This window comes from Triturus cristatus, chromosome 1_2 (genome assembly GCF_964204655.1).
Source record: "Triturus cristatus chromosome 1_2, aTriCri1.1, whole genome shotgun sequence".
Classification (NCBI taxonomy): domain Eukaryota; kingdom Metazoa; phylum Chordata; class Amphibia; order Caudata; family Salamandridae; genus Triturus; species Triturus cristatus.
In genome coordinates, this window is record NC_140580.1 from 296,431,985 (window position 1) to 296,452,728 (window position 20,744).

The window sequence follows — 20,744 nt, forward strand, 5'->3', positions numbered from 1 at the left end:
AATGCAGAACAAATCAAAACATTCACCCCCAGTAAAGAGATCTGGGTTAAATCCATCATTCTTTTGCTCACAATGCCACCCCAGTTTAGACCTGACCATATGCAAATCAGTCTTGATCCTGTGCCTCATGGAACAGTCCAGCCCGAACTGCCAAGCCAGGTCTTCCCTGAACCGGAAACAAGCATCCTAGGACCGGTTTCGGGGTTTCACCCCTCTTCAGGGGCTATGTGGTCATCCCATTCATCATGGGCATCTGTGTATGTTTGTATCTCATCTTCTTCTATCTGTGCATCCGGAGTGTCCTCCATGATGACTATAGGAGGAGGAGGAGGAGGAGGAGGAGGAGGAGGAGGAGGAGGAGGAGGAGGAGGAGGAGGAGGAGGAGGAGGAGGAGGAGGAGGAGGAGGAGGAGGAGGAGGAGGAGGAGGAAGGGTCTTCTCCCTTGTGGATTTGGGAGTACTTTGGCCCGGAAGAATAGTGGGTACCTCTTGGGGAGGTAAAGGCCTCTGAGGAGCATTTGCATCCGGAAAACGCTTGTAAGAATTGTTAAGCATGTGACGGAGATCAGACACCTGAGACATTTGAACGTTCATTGATGGTTCCCTGAACTGACGCTCCTCCTCTCTGTCATTGTAAGGATACCGTTCCTGGAAGGAATCCTGACTCTGCATGGCAGATGTGTTTCTTTCCGCATAAGAAAATTCCCCGGGCAGATAAGAAGATGGATCATTGCCCTCAATGTCCTCATCATCAGAATCTTGGCACTTCACCCTTAACTGTGATATACTGTATGCAGGGCCAAACATACCTTCATCCTCTGATTCTTGGATGTCCAGAAAGTGAGTAGGAGGTAAAGGAGATATTTTGGAGAAATCTTGAATTTGCCTGGGCTGAAGGAGATTGATTTTTCCCCTCCGTCGATGGGCTCGATGATGGTGCAACCGCCGATGTAATCACCAGTGGTACAGTTGACGGTCTTCATCTGTAGGGACGTCGTCGCTGGAACTGTCGACGAACCAGTGGTCGACCATGAAATGCTTGTCAAAGGTGAAGGCCTTGTCGATGACAACGTTGTTACCGTCGTCGAAGCTCCCGTCGCCGTTGCTGCCATCTACGCCTTGACAGTTGTCGTCGCCAAAGCTGTTGATGGTACAGGAACCTCTCGTTTTATTGAGGAGAGTGAAATACTGGACGACGTCGATGGTTGAGAAAATTGGTCTCGGAGAGGAGTCAGAAGCAGATTCAGGAGCTGAAGAGGTTTTGACACCTCTGACTGAGGTTTCTTGTGGTGTTTAAGCTCAGATTTATCCTGGGACTTAGATCTCTTATACCCCCAATGATTTGAAGAGGGACTGCCCTCCTTTTTTTTCTTTGGACGAAGAATGGGCCTGTTTCCTCAGGTTCAGACTCTGAATCTGAAGCAGCCTCTCTCTTCTGTAGCCAGAGTAACTGCCTACCCTCCCTATCTTTGAGGGTGTTAGCTGAAAAAGTGCGGCAATACTTGCATTCCCTGGGTTTGTGGTCAGGGTAGAGGCAATATAGGCACTGTTTGTGAGGGTCTCAGGAGAATAGTCAACACATCCCACAGGTCTTACAGGGCCTAAACAGCCCTTTTTTAGGCTCGGTCATCTCGAAAGCAGGAACGTCAAAAATATAATGTCCAAGAAATAACTTGAAAGTAGCTGAACCTGAGAATGGAGGTCAAAAGTTGAGAAGAAAATACTGTAACCGAGCAGAGCTCAGGGAGACTCCCTACGACACGACATGCAGTAAGAAATCTGAGGTATGGTGGCTCTGTGGGCAAGGGAACTCTGAGGTCTCAGCTGTGATTGGCTGAAGTTTGGATGTTTTAAAATGAGGCTGAAAAGTTACTTAAGTGAGTTTTCTGTTCTATAGAGGTCTATGGTGATGTTGTATTACTGCTTTTCTTATGTTACCGTGGGACTCCAACCATGACGATGGGGAAGATTCAATACTGGATCACCAAAAATACAAATATTAACAGATTTGTGACCATTTCCATTTCAAACAAACTTTACTGGTGCAGTGCATCACAACAAAACTTGGGCAGAACAAATCTGGGTTGGAAACTGGCCTGTAACAGTCAAAGGGTGTTTGTCATTGGAGTTAACTCAGACAGGAGCACAGTAAGAACAAAAGTTACTTACCTGTAAACTGTGGTTCTCCAGTATTGGTGTCTTTCATCGATTCACATGCTTGAATATTCCCCGTTGTTGAAGTGGGAGTCCCACGGTACATAACATAACAATGTAGTAATAACATAAGCCTAATAGGCATAAAAGAAAGTAAAACCATAGAGTTTTTATGGACAGACAACTTGTCACATCTATAACATATTACTCTCATTATGTTTTAGTCCAAAATCCAGCCAATCAGGGGCCTGCACCCACTATAACCTTCTCCCCAGTGGCTCAGGCCCTCAGATTTTCGTAGCACAGGAGTGACATAATAGTCAAATACATGATTGGAGCCTCTGAGGGGAGGTGGGTGGGTCGCATGTGAATTTATGAAAGACACCAATACTGGAGAACCACAGTTTACAGGTAAGTAACTTTTGTTCTTCTCCAGTATTGGGGTGTCTTTCATAGATTCACATGCTTGAATAAGAGTAGTGGGCAGTGATATCAGAATAATACAAGGTACATAAGAATCAAAGCAATAGCAATACCCAGTGCAAAAGACTATAGGCATATAAAATATAATGTATAAATAAATAAACAATAAATGTACCTTGTATACAGGAGGAGGGAAGCATCAGAGGCTCACCTTATTTAAAAAGATTACGAAGGACTGCCTGTCCCACAGCCATGGCCATGTTGTCTGCAGCATCCAGACAGTAGTAAAGGTATGTCTGCTGGACCATGTTGCAGCTCTGCAGATGTATTGAAGAGGCACCCCAGCAAATAGCGCAGTAGAAGAAGAAACCTTCCTGGTGGAATGCGCAAGAACGGTAGATGCAAGTGGTTTTCCAGCTTGTTGATGACAAAAGGCAATAGTAGAAGATATCCAGCGTGCTATAGTTTGTTTGGTGACCGGGTGACCCTGTCGCATCCGTCCGTAGGCCACAAAGAGTTGGTCATTCTTACGAATAGTGGCTGTTCTCTGAAGGTAAAATTTGAGACATCTCTTGACATCAAAAGAATGAAGCGTTTTCTCTGCAGGAGTTTGAGGATTTGGAATAAATGTTTTAAAACTGGCTCATTGAGGTGGAAATCTGATGGCACCTTGGGGATAAAGCCGGATTGCTGCGGATCAGGACAGTCTTTAGTAAATTGAAGAAAAGGTGGTTTAGTGGTAAACACCTGCAAGTCACTGACCCGGTGTGAGGATGTAAGAGCCAGGAGTAGAGAAGTCTTCCAAGTAACATGTTTGAGACTGACCTTATGGATTGGCTAAAATGGTGGTTTCATGAGCTGTGCCAATACAATGTTTAGACGCCAATGCGGAGGTGGCCGACGTATCGGAGGAAACATTCGAAAAAGACCCTTGAAAAATTGTTGGATTACTCTTGACGAGTGAAATGAGTGAGAGCCATCTTGACGGAATCATGAGATTGCTGCTAGGAAAACCTTATGGGTAGAGTACAAGAGGCCTGATTTTGCTAGGTGCAAAAAGAAAGGCAAAAGTTGTTCTGGCCTGGAATGTATAGGATGTACTTGAGCTTCATTGCACCATAGACAATAGTTTCCATTTGAGTTTATATGTTTTCACAGTGGAAGGTGCTCTAGTCTCTCTACAATCTAAAGGAATGACCAAATTTACAAATTCTTAGTGCTCAGGTTCCAAGCCGCTAAACGTAGAGATGCTGGATCGGGATGACAAATTTGGCCGTGTTCCATGGTCAGAAGATTTGGAAGAGGACGAAGAATCATCGGGTCGCACTGAGACAGGAGCAGGAGTTCCATGAACCAGATTTGTCGAGGCCACCGCGGGCTATAAGAATAATGTGACAGGGTTCTTTCCTCATTTTCCGCAGAACCTTGGGGACTAGAGGTATTGGTGGTAAAGCGCAAGCATGAATTTTGGCCAGTTCATCAAAAAGGCATTCCCGCATGACTTTGGTTGTGGAAGCCAACTTGCGTAGAACAGGCATTTGAGGTTCAGATATGTTGCGAACAGATCCAGATTTGGGGGACCCCATAGTTGAAATATGTGGTCTAGAATGGGTTGGTGCAATTCCCATTCGTGATTGGTCGTGCACGATCTGCTTAGGGAATCCGCAAGATTGTTTGACGCTCCCGGAACATGAACTGCTGTGAGGACGATGTGATGTTGAATCGCCCAATTCCAAATTTTTTGAGCCTGAAGGGACAACAAGACAGACCTTGTGCCTTCCTGTTTGTTGATGTAGTGCATATGCACGTTGTGTTGTCCGTACGGATCAATACCGGGCTTCCTTGAATGATGGTTCGGAAAGCTTTCAGAGCTAGAAAAATGGCCAGTAACTCTAAAAGGTTGATGTGTCTTGTTTTTTGTTGAGCGGTCCACTTGCCTTTCACAGTCAGCCCTTGTAAGTGGGCGCTCCATCCCTCGAGAGATGCATCGGTTGTGAGGGTGAAATGTGGAGTGTCCGCCAAAAACGGACGCCCTGAGGAGATATTTCCTTCGTGAGTCCACCATAAAAGAGCTCTCTTTAGTCGATGTGTGACTGACTAAATCGTTGAAAGTCCCTGAGACTTGAGCCCATTGTTTGTCCAATTCCTCCTGGACAGGTCTCATTTTCAGGCAGCAGTGAGGGACTAGAGGAATGCACGAGGACAACATCCTCGGATTTCAACTGTCGGACAGAAACTGACTCTTTTAGATGGATAGAAGTCGCTAGATTGCGAAGACGTTGACGTCTTTCGTGCGACACAAAAGCTTTCCCTTGCTTGGTATCTAGAATGGCTCCCAAGAACAGTCTGTTTTGAGCTGGGAGAAACTGAGATTTTTCCATGTTTAGTGTGAGGCCCAGAGATTGGAAGAGGGACCTGCAGAAAAGAGTTTGTTTGGATGCCAGTTCGAACGACTTTGCCTCTAGTAGGCAGTCGTCTAAGTATGGAAAAATTTGCACTCCTTGTAGACTAAGGTAAGCTGCCACCAGTGCAAGTACTTTTGTAAACACTCGGGGAGCGGAACGAAGGCCGAATGGAAGAACCTTGAATTGGAGGTCCTTCCCGGCCACTCTGAATCTGAGAAATTTTCTGTGTCTCGGCAGTATGGGAAGATGAAAATAAGCATCTTGATGATCCAAAGTTGTCGTATACTCTCCTTGGGATAGAAAAGGAAGTACTTCTTGACGGGACAACATGCAAAAAGTTTGTTTTTTGATATATTTGTTCAGGGCCCGTAGATCCAAAATGGGGCACCATTCTCCCAACTTTTTCTGTATGAGGAATAACTTTGAATAGAACCCCCTGCCCTTCTGTAGTTTTGGCACCACTTCGATCGCGCCCTTTCTTGACAACATTTTCAGTTGATTCAAAAGTTATTTTAGGTGAGCAGGAGGGGGACCTCTTGGTGGAGTATTGGGAAGAATCTTTACGAATTCCAATGCTTGTCCCCTGCGCACAATATCCAGAAACCATTGATCGGTAGTAATTTGTGACCATTTGGAGTAGAAGTGGGAGATTCGACCTCCAAGTTTTGAAAAAGCGGGAGGATTTTGCGACGGCGTGTGGTGAGAGTCATTGTTTCTTGGAGGAATCCTTTCCTGTAGGTGGAAGAATGCTGTTGCCTATATGACTGCTGATTCTGGGAGGAGTAGCGGTTTTGACCTTGTCTGTACTGACCAGAATTTCCTCGAAAGGAAGAAGAGGAGCCACTACCTCTTGCGCCTCGAAAAGGCTGCTTTTTGAACTGTAAAGACCCAAGAGCACGAGCCTTGTCAGTGTCCTTTTTAATTGTTTGAAGGGCATCTATATGCTGGCCAAACAATGATTCACCGTCGTAAGGCATGTCCAGTATTTTTGTCTGTATCTCCTGACGGAAAGACGTGACCCGTAACCAGTCCCGACGCCTGAGGACTGCTGCACCAGCCAAAAGACAAACCAGTGGAGGATACATCAACAGCGCAATTGATAATTTCCGAGGAAATTCTTTCTCCCTCTTGGAAAATCTTTAATGCCTCTGGCCTAGACACTTCAGGGATAAGGTCTATAAGAGATGAAATGTCTGACCACATTTGTCGGTCGTAACGGCCCAAGATCGCTAAAGAATTGGCCGCACGTACTGTAGTTGCAGCCATAGTGGAAAATTTATTTCCTATACCATCCAGGCGTCGACCCTCTCGATCTGGCGGTGCAGACAATGGAGACGATGGGTTTCTGGATCGACGCTGAGCTGCCTGAGTAATGATGGAATCAGGCTTTGTTTGCGAAATTAAACAAGCAGGAGAATTTGGAGGGGCTTTGTATTTTTTATCTATCCTAGGAAGGATAGCTGGAATGGAGTTAGGAGTTTGCATCAGCTTGAGGCCTTCTTGCCAGATAAAATCGATAATTGGAATACAACGGACTTGTTTTTGAGGTTGATCCTTAAAATCATATAGTAAACAAACTTCCTCCCTGGTGGTCATAGTAAGGTGGAATCTCTTCACCGCTCTTTCCATGAGCAAATGAAAACCACCGATGTCGACCGGTGGAGAATCCAAAGGAGCTGGATCAGCAGGAGATGGCGTTTGTATTTGATAGTTGTCCCATTCTGAAAGAAGGGATCCGTCATCCAGCTCACCTTCTTTGTCACTGTCATCATCCTGCTCGTCGACAAAGTCTTCCTCTATGATTTGAGGAACTGCAAGATGTTGAACTCTTGTCGCCGACGTAGGTGTGGCCACTGATTCCTTATTTGAAACAGGCTGTGGAGGTACCTGCGGCATTGGAGAAGTCTGCACAGAACGTGGAAAACGGCGGTTGTAATCATCCAACATATATTGGAGGTTGGAAATAAGACTTAAAGGCAGTTGTGCCATAGGAAGTTCTTGCGCCGGGTGCGTGTCACAAGTAGAGAAATTGTCCTCTTGTAAGTCGTCGTCATCATCATCAGATTCCTGACACTTTATTAGAAGTTTAGAGGGACTGCGAGCAGCCCGAAATCTGTCATTCTCGGATTCCTCATCGTCAGATGTAAATAGCACCTCTGGAGGCTGAGAAGGAGCTTTAATTGGCATTAGGATATCCAAAGAGGAATGTCGTCGTTGAAGCAAAGAGCTTGAAGCCTTTAGTGGTATCAGATCTATAGATGGAGTCGTAGCCGTTGTTGCTGACGATAAAATTAGTCGTTGAGCGACCGTCGACGACGAAGCCACCGTCGACGACGAAGCCACCGTCGACGACGTATGCTTTTTTCTATGTTTGCTTGCCATCGTCGACGAAGTTAAAGGCACTGTAGACGAAATGGGTCTCACCTTAACAGATACCAATGTCAACAGTGAAGATGCCGACGACAGGATCATAGCCGGCTTCATAGACCTAGAAGTCGAAGTCGTCGACGTAGATGCGATGACGGCAGCTCTCGTCGACGGGGGAAGCGTTGATGAGCTCGTCGACGAGAGAGGCAGTTTCTGAGGTAAAAACTGCGCAGATGGAGTCTTTGACGCCTGAGAATCAGATCTCGGGGGCGTAAAGGATTCAGATAGGCTCCGGGGGGGGGGGAAATCACCTCTTTTGAAGTTGAAGGTTGGGTAGTGGGCTTATCAACATGATGTTTCTTCACCACTTTAGGTCTTGGAGAAACCTTCTGAGAGTCACTTGTTCTCTTCAAGGAGGGAGCAGTTTTGATTGAAGACACACTCTCCACATCTGAAAGAGGATTCTCTGAAGTCTTCAACTTCTGTAGCCACAGAAGGGGACGGCCTTCTCTGTCTTTTAAAGTCTTCTGAGAGAAGGTCCTACAAATTTTACAATCTTTTACCTGATGTTCAGGATATAAGCAATAAATAAATTTTTTGTGAGGGTCTTCAGAATGAAGCCTCAGTTTACCACAACTTCCACAAGGTCTGAAGAGGGATTTCTTGGAAGTAGACATCATAGAGGTAATCTTCTGAGGAGATATGAGAAGAAAAACTGAGCAAGCTCAGGGAGACTCCCTTCACACGACGTGCAGTAGAAAATCTGAGGGCCTGAGCCTCTGGGGAGAAGGTTCTAGTGGGTGCGGATGCTGGATTGGCTGGATTTTGGGCTAAAACATAATGAGAGTAATATGTTATAGATGTGACAAGTTGTCTGTCCATAAAAACTATGGTTTTACTTTCTTTTATGCCTATTAGGCTTATGTTATTACTACATTGCTAGGTTATGTACCGTGGGACTTAGACGACGGGGAATATTCAAGCATGTGAATCTATGAAAGACACCCCAATACTGGAGAACCAAATATCCACTGGTTGAAGTGATTCTACAACCCAATTTCCAACACACAATTCAACAGTAAAGACTCTCAATGCCAACCGCTTATGAACTGCACACCACAACTGTGTCTAATACTTAGAGTGCGTAGTCATGAGAATTCAAGCTGCAAAGTGTTACTAGTCTTCAGACTCGTGATATTTGATCACAGTTTAATATCTGTTAGAGGACCTATGAAATTATTATAAAGCAACATGAGGCACACGAAAAACAAATTTATGATATTGCACTTTTCTATTACCTGAGCAATTGCATCCTTGAGTTCATTGTATTTTTCTAGGTCAAAACGGGTCTTTTTGGCTCCTTTATGGAAGAAAAGTAAGTACTGTCTGTCCCTTGCATCTGGATAGATGTACTCCTGCAATGAAGCAACGTCGGTAAAATTAGAATGAAGTAACATTTAAGGTTTTGAGCAGATTACTGCTGATGTTAATGGTGTGCTAGTATCCAACAATTTACAACTCAAACTCAAGTAAATCCATTAAAATATGTATTATATCGAGGGACAATAGGGGGGGAGGGGAGGGATGACAGCCTAGTGCAACCAGAGTGAATTCTGGGTGGTTGAACAATTGGGCTCAGGTCTGCGTAGTCATGGCCCCATCACATTGTCCTAATGAAGACCTGCAATGACCACTCAATAGTGCTTAGATTGAGTTGAAACATCAACGCTACTTCTCGGTCCAGATCAAGGCTCTGCATGAAAAATTAAAATTGGATTAGCAGCAGTCATTGTCCTCAGTCTGGCCTTGCCTTCCCTTGTACATATTTTAATCACCTTGTACATAACACACACTCAACTATCACTGAGCACGATATGTGACTTGATCACTTTTCACCTTTAAACTTCACCTTGTTGTCAGCCGTTTATTCAAGTATGGGTAACTTATAAATGATGCAATTTATATAAAACAACTCATTACCCATCCAACTGTTCTCTTTCGTGTGTTCCTTACGGATAAAATTGTTATAGTGTTACATGTGAGGATTATATATAAGAAATAAGATAATTGAATTACTTGTACAAGAAATTAGCTACGCATACCCGACAAAACCATTGTTTTTTCTTTCATACATACCCAGGTTCTGAGGGACAGAGGGTCATCCCATTGTTTGATTTAATGGGGTAAGTTGGTACCAGGGAAGCCCTACCAGCAGAAATTCGACTGAGGATGGTAGATCCACAGGGCCCAAAGAGGCTCAAAGGTGACCTGGAATTATTCAGAAAAGCTGCAGCATTACCCTCCTTGAATGACCCAATATGGAGTTTAGGATGGCTTGACTAATTGTGGAATGGGGGTCGAAGTCAGACAACTGGTGCAGCTGTTGCACAATCTCTCCCTGGAGCCGGAGTGAAGAGGACATCCTTCTGGACTGCTTGTATTTGAACTTAAATGTGTTCTTAGACTTCAACTTGAACTTACCCAAGGACAAAGACCTGGCCAGGACAGAGACAGGAACCAGATCCACACATTGGAGTGCAACTGGCCTCAATTCTTGGTCTTGGGGATGAACACCTTTTCCTCTTACTCCTTGATGGTAGTCAAGTGCATCAGGGAGCATGTCATGGAACTTCAAATCATGATTGTATCCAAGACATCAAAAACCGACATCATAAGGGTCCATGAGCGACATTTGCTGCCTGCAGATGTGGCATGGCTTGAAGTATGACGTCTTTGGGGAGAGATATCCCTAGCACACTTTCACCAAATAAAACATTTTGAAATTAGTGAAGAACCAACAAAGTTTGGGAATGGAACTCCAGATCCATGTTGATGGGTATAGAAAAAAGGAACTGACAATGTGTAGGAGTGGTGCATATACTGAGTTCTGTGCTGTCATTTCTGGGTGCAGTGAGGAGAGGATGTGGCACAGCAGCCAGAGTTGCCGACTCAGGAGCTGGGGATCCGGGTTAGAGTCTCAGCTTCAGCGCAACATCCTGTGATTCTGGGCAAATCACTTAATCTCCCCATGCCCATGGACATTGCCTGGGTACCCTCACAGGTGATAAGCCGCACTATATAAATCCACAAACTAACTTTAACAGGATGAGGCTGCTTCCGAGTCTGATGGCACCACCTATAAGCACTCAGGAGCAATTGCTAGAAAAAGTTATTTGATTCATCCTGGTATCTGGGTGAGTTGAAAAAGTGAGGACTCAAGTTAGAATAATGCATCAGAAGAATTGAGAAGTTTCAAGAGTCAGGACCTATCAGTGCTTAAAAGTGTAGCTGATTGAGACAAGCTGCAGCAGTGCACTGAGACCCTACTGGCAAAACAGATACTGTGGGGACTCTAAGGTGTGATGTGGCATCACAGAGTTCATAGAGAGAAAGAGAAAAAGATTTCTTGTGCACGAGTCCATGAATGCCTGGCTTCCTACTGGGTATGGCGAATAATTTTCTGAGAGCAATGACACTTGAAGAAAATAAACAGTGATATATCAAAAAAAGAAGGAAATCAGGCTGAGGGTCCATCATGGTAGAGCCTTTTAGGATAATGAAATGGAACTGGCTGAGTTCTCGGGAGTAACCCTTCCACAGAGGAAACCACCCTGAAATACTTGCAGAGAACCAAGCAAAGAATCGATGGAGGACCAGTGCCTCTCTATAGCGCAATATGGAGGAAATTAAGATATGCATTAGTTTAGTGGAAAGAGAAGTGATTCCTTGAAATAATGTCTGAACAGTGTGGAAAAGACTAGGAACATCAGAGGGAAATAGAATGAAGTAAACTCAAATTTAAGAGCCTATGTTTGTTTCCATTGTGACTTTTGAGACAAAAATTGAATTTTTGCAGGATCCCGAAAAAAAATTACTTATCTTTAACTGCTGTTATCCAGTATTGGCATGTTTTAATAGATTCACATGCTTGAATCATTCCCAGTCCCAGGGTACCAAAAGTATAACCATCATAGGCTAGAATAGCAATAGGCCATCAGTTTAATAGAGTGTATATATATATATATATATATATATATATATATATATATATATATATATATATATATATATATATATATATATCTCATATTATATTACTGGACAGCAAAATTCCCAATGGAATGAATGCTGATGAGGCCTTAAGTGTACACTTACAATGACCAGCTACTTGTCCCAAATTTTTTATCTTTTCCAGAAACAGGCTACGTTTACTACATAATTTCTATTATTTTTTATTTTTGTTCTTCACCGAAACGATAACATGACTAGTTCACATAATTATTTTGTTAAACAGATTAGAAAACGTGCAGATATTAAACGATACCCACTTGGGAATTCACTAAATTAGCTCTGCATACACACCAACAAAGTCACTTGACAAAATATACCGATCAGGGTGTGTAAAAACACCAGGAAGTCAAATGCAAATTTGTAATCTGTGTTTAAATAATCATGCTCTTCACGGTCTTGGGATATACAAAAAGATGTATTTATCATGTTTTGTTTTCGGTTACAATTTGAATACATGGAATTGTGATTTAATCATTTAGATGTACTGTCGTAACAGGATTTCGTCTATGTCTATGAGGAGCAATTATTTGTCATGACAACAAAGTCAATAATTTGTTTAGGTGTGTTTAAATTTAACGAACATGGCAGCGTACCTGTTGTAGTGACCAAGGCGCCAAGACCGCCAAAACGAGTCTAGCCATCAATGAAGGAATAAAGTATTTTCTTTGACGATAATACCCACGGAGTCAGCGCCTGTTTTACGTACCTTGAACCGGGATTTGTAAAAATATCTATCTATCTATCTATCTATCTATCTATCTATCTATCTATCTATCTATGTTTTTTTTTTTAAAGGGACCAAACTGGTGCTAGCACCCTCTAGAACACTCCCAAGAGAAGCAGAGTCCCTTAGATTTTCAATCACAGGTGGGAATAATATCTCTTGCCATAAGTAGAGCCTCTCAGGGAAGGAGGGTGGGTTGCATGTGAATTAGGGGGAAGATGGGAAAAGCGTATGTATAAATTCCGTACCATCACATCGAAAGGACATTCCCCCACGACCCTGGAAGGGGGTATCGACTGGCATAGAACTGGCATTTGGTGTTGCCGTTTGTCGCAGAGAGATCCAGTGCTGGTTTCCCTCACAGTAAGAATGTTTTATCCAGCTGTAGTTGGTCCAGTTCCCACTCATGGCAACTGTCTTTGGCCCAGCTGAGTGTGTCCGCTAGGGTGTTTTGTACACGTGTTTGGCCTGCAAGGATATCTTGTGGGCTGTGCCCCAACTCCAAAGCTCTTGGGCTTCGTGAGAGAGGGTTTGAGATTTGGTACCTCTTTGCTTGTTGTTAATACATGCTGGTCATATTGTCCGTTCAGAGCAGCATCGAGGATCTTGTTATTCTTGGGAGAAAAGCCTGCAGGGTGAGAAAGATGGCTTTCAGTTCCATGCTGTTGATGTGCATAGTGTTTTGACGTGCAGACCACTTTGCTTGGATCTGTAGGTCCTGCAAGTGGCTTCCCCAGCCTTCCAGTAAAGCATCCATGGTGATGGAAAAAATAGAGTACCAATGGCAGAAATGTGAGGCCTTGTGATAGATGGGATCTGTGAGACCACCACGTTTATTGTGTCTATCATCCTTGGGATTATGGCCATCAAGACCTCGAAGGACCCTTCTGATTGAATCCATTGGCGCTGCAGTTCTTCCTGCAATAGTCTAATCTTGAGGAGTGCCAACAGGGCTAGGTTGATTGCGAAAGGGATCATGCCCAGTAGCGCCTTGAACAGCCTCACTGAAAAATACTTTTTTCCTGATATTTTGTGAGCCAAGTCTAATAGCCTCCTTTGTCTTTCCTGGGAGAGGAAGGCTTAGTTGAGTTGTATCAAGGTCAGCTCCTAGAAACATCAGTTTGACTGGGAGTAGTTGAGGATTTTCGCTGATTCACAGTGACACCCAGCTTGAGAAAGAGTGGCAGGCAGGCTTTCATAGCTCTGCCAGCCTGCCTTGGAGTTGAAGCTTTTAGCAGCCAATTGTCTAGGTAGGGGAATACCGGATATTGTTTCCTGAGATCAGCTGCTACTGGGGCCAATAACTTGGTGAATATGCGAGGGGGCTGACATAAGGCTGAATGGGAGTACTCTGAATAGGTAATGGATACCAGCTACAGTGAAGCGAGGATATTTGCGGTGTTTGGGATGAATTGAGATATGAAAATATGCATCTTCCAGGTCTAGAGACGTCATTTAGTTTCTGCTGTTCCGGAGGTGAAGGATGTCGGAGAGAATAATCATCTGAAAGGATTGCTTGGGAAGGGATTTGTTCATTTTCGAGGTCTGGGATGGGTCTCCATTCCCATGATTTGCTGCATACGAGGAAGTAGAACTTTCTTCCTTTTTGAGCAACCAGAACTTTCTCTATTGCTTCTTTGGCAAGCATTATGAGAGGTTCCTTCATAATAAGTGAAGACGAGGGGTGAGCGCTCCCCCTGGCGAAGTATTTTGGGGTCTTTCAGTAAACGTCAGGGTATGGCCATAGGTGACTAGCTCCACACCCCATCTGTCGGAGGTGATGCTTTCCTAATGATAGAGGTAATTGAAGATATTTGCACCTATGGGTTGAAACGCATGTGGTGTAGCTGGTACCTGGTTGCGGTCTTTGTTTGCGACCTGTCTCCCTGCTCTGAAATGGTGGCCTTATGCAGGGGCCTTGCTTTGTGAAACAGGCCCTGTACTTATCAATACGTGGCAGGACTATAAACCTCTGATGTCCTCAGTTAAATAGTCCAACTGTTTCCTTTGATTTCAACAAGCAATGTCAATCCGGGCAATGCCCATCAACTAAGGTTGGCAAAAGGGTGCATGTAACATTTTTTTTCCACAGCTCTTGCAGGGACGAATAATGTCAGACATTGTAGCAGTAGAAAAAGCTTTCAATATCCTTCTTGAAGAACAAAAATGAGCAGAGCTCAGGAGAATTCCTTCACACACGTCATGCAGTGAACATTCTGAGGAACTAAGCCTCTCTTGGGAGTGTTCCAGAGGGTACTAGCACCAGATTGTTCATAGTTCAAGTATGGTCCTTCTTTTAAAAAAAATCCAGCCTGGTCATTAAACCCGATGGCCTAATGCCATTAAAGCCTATAGATGGTTATACATACTGCTTTTATTGTGGTACCATGGAACTCCCACTTCGAAGACAGGGAATGATTCATGCATGTGAATCTACGAAAGATTCAATGCTGGATAACTTTAAATTCTTGGCTTCCCTTGGCTAAAAGACTATGTGGAATGAAAAATGATTGTGTACAGCCTTTCCTGAGACATGATCACCCGGATGGGATAAAAAAACACAGTCTTGGTGGATAAAGATTCATGTTTACCTACCAGGAGAACAGAGGCAAGGGATCATAAGTGGGGAGAATGTTGGCTGAACTAGTGAATTCTGATCAGCATGAATTGGTCACCGGAATGGCAGCCAAGAGAGGGAAGATTAAGTTGGATGGCACTAGAATTCACATTTCCTCCTCAGACCGGGCTCCGCCTTGATACTTTGGGGCATAGGCAGGACCTGCCACACTTGGTTATTGAGGCAACTTTGGGGGTTGCCCATTTTGAGACAATTTCTAGGGAATCTAAGATCCTATCTGATGTCATATTCCCCATGTAGGTCACAGAGGGTGCAAGACAAATGCTTAATTTGTTTTGATACACAGATGTTGGTTATATAATTGTTCTGTTGCAGTGTAGTTTGGAAAACTGAGTACCTCTTTTCTTTTACTCTCTTAACTCCCCCAAATCTTCCTGCAGATATTCTTGATGAGTGGTGTGTCTAGCTTTTTTAAATGCCAGTAATATGCTAAATTTACAAGCTCTTTTTCACCACAAGTGAATTTAGGTGCTGAAATCTCCCTATATCACTGTATGTTTGAAGATGAAGAATATGCAACGGCTTTACCGGTTTTAATCTTGTGACTAAGCAAATATTTAAATCTAAAAGACTGTGGTTCCCCTCACTATTATTTCCTTTTTATGCCTCCTCTGATTTTCCTTGTATACTGTAACAGCTTTCCTGCTCACCATTCCTATCTTGTGGACAATACATTTCGTCACAGAGGTCCCGATTCTGTCTGCACATCAAACCCATGTAAAGGAATGAATATTTTGCATTCCCATGGCTTCCCTATGCTGGGGAATTTTCATTCCAAATGTAAAACTACATTTTTCTCAGTAGGAAACAAAACTTATTTATGCTCTATGGCTTATTAGAACACATTTCTATTATATCTAATTTACACATTTTATTGTTAATTCAAGGCTCTTGGCATTCAGTCTCCTTGGCACCCACATGCTGGTCCACACTTTAATCACTGTGTTTGTTCTTGTCTGCATTTGCAGTCCAGTGGAGTTGTGTGTCAGAATATTGAGGACAACAATACGGACTTGTCAAAATGACGACTGCCAGACTATCGTGAATACATAAAAAGAGATTTACTCTTTTTACCTTCACACTAATGTACCATGAAGGTATATATGGAGTCAAGTCCAGAAAATCTATATTTACGAATATGTATTTATCTTGACGAACTTCTGGTAGATATTTTAGTGGTAATATTTTAACAGATCAGTATTTATATCTTGATATTCTGGTAGTAAACCGTACAGTAGATTAAGTGATCTGTTGAGTCTTGGATCTTCCTCCCTCTGTCTATATAGAGTGATTGAAGACATTGAAACCTTTTAGTGGGGAGATAAAGGTCTATCTATATCCTTTTCCCTCTTATTCAAGGTATCTAATGTTTTTAAAGACCTTTCTTATCAGGAAGATCATCTCTTCACCTCTAGTTCTTTCTGTTATTCTTTGACCTGTTCTATGGACTTCCTTGATGCCGGCTTCATCTCCCTCTGTAACACCTTGAACTTGTGCGAACGTTATCTGCAAAACTTCCACAAAAAATTGGTTTTGGCCACCTTTCTTTCATTCTAACATTGTACCTTCTGGCTGTGTTCTTAAATTCTTCAGGTGACGGTCCCTTTTTTTGATTCTGCTGCAGCTCTATGTAGCCTTATAGAGAACAAACCCATCAAGTCTTTAAAAAAAATTAATGTGCCTGGACTATATCTCCCAGTAGGCTGAGATCTTGTTAGTGGTGCCCCAAATTTTATTCACCACCTTCAACTTTGTTTTAAAGTCCTACTTCCACTCTTCAATGTATTTGGCAAGAAATGCACATAGGTTTCACTAACAAATGGCGGCCTTCACCTTTATCCATTACATGTTTCAAAAGGGACTGTGGTCTCTAGATGCTTGCCCTCCAGAGGAGGACCCCACCAATACAACCAGGGCCAGAGATACGAGGACACATACAGTGGTCTCTCTTCTGCTTCCTCCAACTCTTTTTTAGAAAACAGACCATGGTCACCCAACAGGGGCCGGAATCAAGAAACTGGACGGGACAGACCGAAGAGATGGAACAGAGGGGGCAACAACAGGGTCAACTTCTACCCTCAAGAGAGCCACAGGTTGATTCATACAAGAAGACAGACCTACAGGTGTTAGAACACTCACCCGCTGAGGCCCAAATGCTGGAAACAAATCGCCCAAAGGAACTTAATCATACCACGATTAACAACATCGCAGGCTTGGTTGAGAATGATTAAAACAACCAAACCTGGTTGCAAGATGACAATGTGGGCAACCAAAATGCCGGACAATTGCCCATCAACAACACAACCAGCCTTGTATCTAACTTTGATCAATCCAACCCTATCATCAATATTTCGAGCCGTACTTAATCTCCTGCAGAAGGCTCAATTCTGACGAAAGGTCTCTCGTTCATACAGACTACACCACTTGATCCCTTCAACACGAAACTGGAGTTACAACAAATCTTCAGAAAGATTCGACTGAAGCATTATTTCCGGAACCACGACCCAACTGTCAAGCAAAAAACTACCACTGGCTTCAAACCACCCTCCACCTTCACTCCTACAGTATATATGATGAGCCAGAAGATTTTGGCAGACGCGCTTGCCATAATCCTGACCCTATTCTCTCTGCTCCATGCCAACAGGAAACTCAAATCACAAGCGGAGATTTATGTACCTTGGGATGGATGTCATCTGAATGATAATTTTTAACCAGCAATGAATCACTGTATATATCCTTTTCACAACCAGCACTTTTTTGCACCTAGTCACCTTAACACTTGCACAGTTTTGTTAATTTCTTGTGGCAGCCTCATAATGTCATCTGCACACAAAATGTAAAAATAAAAAAGTGAGAAAAAAAAATCTGTTTCAATACATTCCTTTGATTTACTCATGATTGGTGTGGTCCTTTGTTTTCCTTTTTGCCATTTAACTGTAATGACACAAATGTTTGAATAAGTGTTCATCTTGTCTAAATGTTCTTCATTTATTAAGTAAGAAAAGCAATTGTGTACCTGACAGAACTAACATTACCCCATATCTTCACAGCCAGGTTCTGAGGGGCACTGGGTTACCCCATTATACTAGATGTATCTCCAGAGATGCAAAGCAGGTCACTGATTGATATATGTTAATCTTGCTTTAACAAATTCCTTTGTCCTTGCACCGCACCCAGACTAAACACTGGACACTACTCAGTGACTATCAGGTGAAGTGCTTGTGGGTGCTTACCATAAGGAGTAACATCCATGCCAAAATCTCACACATGCCCTTTCCACATGAATCAAATCACCAACAGTTGGTAATGAAGGTTCTTTTGGTTTTTTTTGTTTCCCCTGCATAGGGCACTACAACAGGGCATCCATAGGTCTCTGGGTTGCAGCCACTTGGCTCCCTGCCTTGACAGGGGATATCTTTGCAAGCTGACCAACCTCTGTGAATTTAGTTCTGTTTTGCCAAATGTGGAGTACCTCACTAGAGAATCAGGTTAGCTCTGCAGCCCTTTGTCCTATTGAAGACAGATCCAAACAATATAACACAAAATATCTGGAGAGGGAAGGAAAGTTATGAGGAGATACTGGTTACGTCATCTTCCGATCAGAGTTTTGTGCATGATCGTTGGGATATCCATAAAAGGGTTCAGCAGAAATAAAATACTCCTGCTGCATCTAAAGGGGAACCATCACAATTGTTCTCAAAGCTGTCGCAGTGTGCCCTTATCAGTCTTCATCCATGCAGCTTCCTCACAGCAGTCTATCTTCCACTCCCACGCAATGGGGACGCGGGTCAGCTCTTCACAGCACCAGTTCAGTTCTATTTTGCTTTGTGCTTTTTGTGTAGACTAGGAATCAACTATGTGGATTTAGCTAAAGTGCAGAGGACATCCACAAGCTAGTCTTCCGCTGCTTCAGCCTGAGCACCGTCTGGTGCCTGAAGGTCAGGAATGTCAATGTATTTCACCAGAAGAGTAAGTGAGAAGGTATGACAAGGTTAAACCCTTAACCTCCCAGACTATTAAACGCAACTACACTATGGAGGGTTGACCTATCTTTCTTTGATCTCGTCAGATAGAGTGATCAGTTGTGTGGTCTTATCTCTAGAAAGTGTTGGATCCGCACCCCGGTAAATTAGTGTGATCCTGGCATCTCTTGGATATTTGTAGAATCCTCTCCCACAAGTACCACCTGTGGCATGCTTCATCTTCGAATCCTCATCCACTGCACCTAGTATGAGTGGGTGGGCTCAACACACTTTTATGCGGAGCACTTAAACTAAAAACGAGGGATTGTCAGGGATTTAAAATTTGTCTGCCAGGTCCTAACTTGCTTTACTATAGACTAAGTGCATTGAGCCCACCCATCTTGCTCACTTCAAACAGTCGAAAACCACTGTGTCTACTGTGCACAACCTGAAATCTTTCAGTGCAGGTCAAGTTGGGATACAGAGGACAGACCATCATGCATCTCTGAGACCGTGGTATTATAGGTTCTAAACCGGACCAATCCCAACAATGCCTTGTATTGAGACAAGAAAAAGTAACCCTCATTCACAATATATTACTACTGTTACTTCACAATTAATGACATGGGACCTTTGGAGAACCCACACTTACAAACTGTCACAAAAAAACTAAGACATTCTTCCAACAGCAGAATTTCAAAAGTATAGAGAAACTTATCAACCCTATCATCTTTTAAGAGACTGTTCTACACCCAAGGAAGATCTCCTAATTTAGCAATCAAGGCACATAAAAATCAATGCTTCTCCACTTACTTTCAGATAACTCAATGAGTTATACCCATCTGAAAGTATGTGGAGAAGCATTGATTTTTAGGTGCTTTGATTGCTATTTTCTCCTGGTGTTGTCTTCTCCTATTATTGATTTTACAGGGGCTCTCTTGTATTTGGATCTCGTAATTTACCCCCACAGAGATCGAAATGTGTAGGCATTGCAGTGGAGTACTAGGTTGCCATACACAAAGAACTGAAATGATACTGGTGAACCTTACGACACCAATAAGAACACATGCAGGGAGACATGTTACAATTAAAATAATAAATTGGACATTCTTTGACACCGTGTAATTTGTTTGGGATGTTGAGATCTATAGTTTTAAACCAGGGATGGTTTACTGGAAAACATTTTTGACGTTTTCAATAGTCAAAACTATGTGAACTGTAATAATTGTAATAACATCATAAAAGGAACCAGTATACCACACCCGATGAAGGGATACAACATCAAACTACGCACCCTTGCCACATGTGATACAACTAACGTCATATACCTTTTAAAATGCCCATGTGGCAAAGTTTATGTGGGAAAGACGCGGATAAATGAACATAAATCTAACATAAGAACAAAGAACATGAAATCAGTGGTTGCTACGCATTTCATGGAACAACAGCACAATATATCGCAATTAAAATTCCTAATATTGGAAACCGTCCAAAAGATGGAAGGAAGAGACAAATATCTTTTGCGACTAGAAAACTTCTGGATAATGAAGCTGCAATCATACAAGCCATATGGGCTCAATGATCGTATTGAATATGCATGTTATCTTTAATGTAGAAAGGACATTTCATGTCCTCCTGAGTTCTGTTTGCTGGTACCTTTATATGTTGATTGAACAATCTAAAAACAGTCCCGCTTGATTTCATGAGATAATAGTATTGCTTTACTACACTTGAACACGTATACATGGCCGCCATATAATAGTCCATCATCTATGCCTAGTAGGTCAGGACATTACACACTAGAGTAGTCCGTTTTCAATAGTAATTACACCTTGCATGAACTCGTTGAACCGCGAGCAGCGAGTAGAAATTAGAACAGTTTGTTTTTCACATTTGCCAAGCTTCACTGAAACCTTGGCAACCGCGAATGACGTGCAGATATCTGATTTGGTATAAGAACCAATCAGATGTATGGGTTCTCCAAACACGGAAATGCGGGGG

The 20,744-nt window shown here is 42.9% G+C and overlaps 1 protein-coding gene across 2 annotated transcripts in view; it reads right to left on the reverse strand.

Moving 5' to 3' along the window:
- The window catches only part of MCU (mitochondrial calcium uniporter), a 695,883-nt gene that overhangs the window by 13,774 nt on the left and 661,365 nt on the right, over nt 1-20,744 (reverse strand). For both annotated transcript variants that reach the window (XM_085603822.1, XM_085603823.1), the window contains one exon: nt 8,647-8,763. In XM_085603822.1, the coding sequence (XP_085459948.1) occupies nt 8,647-8,763 (117 nt within the window). The remainder of the gene's footprint in view (nt 1-8,646; nt 8,764-20,744) is intronic.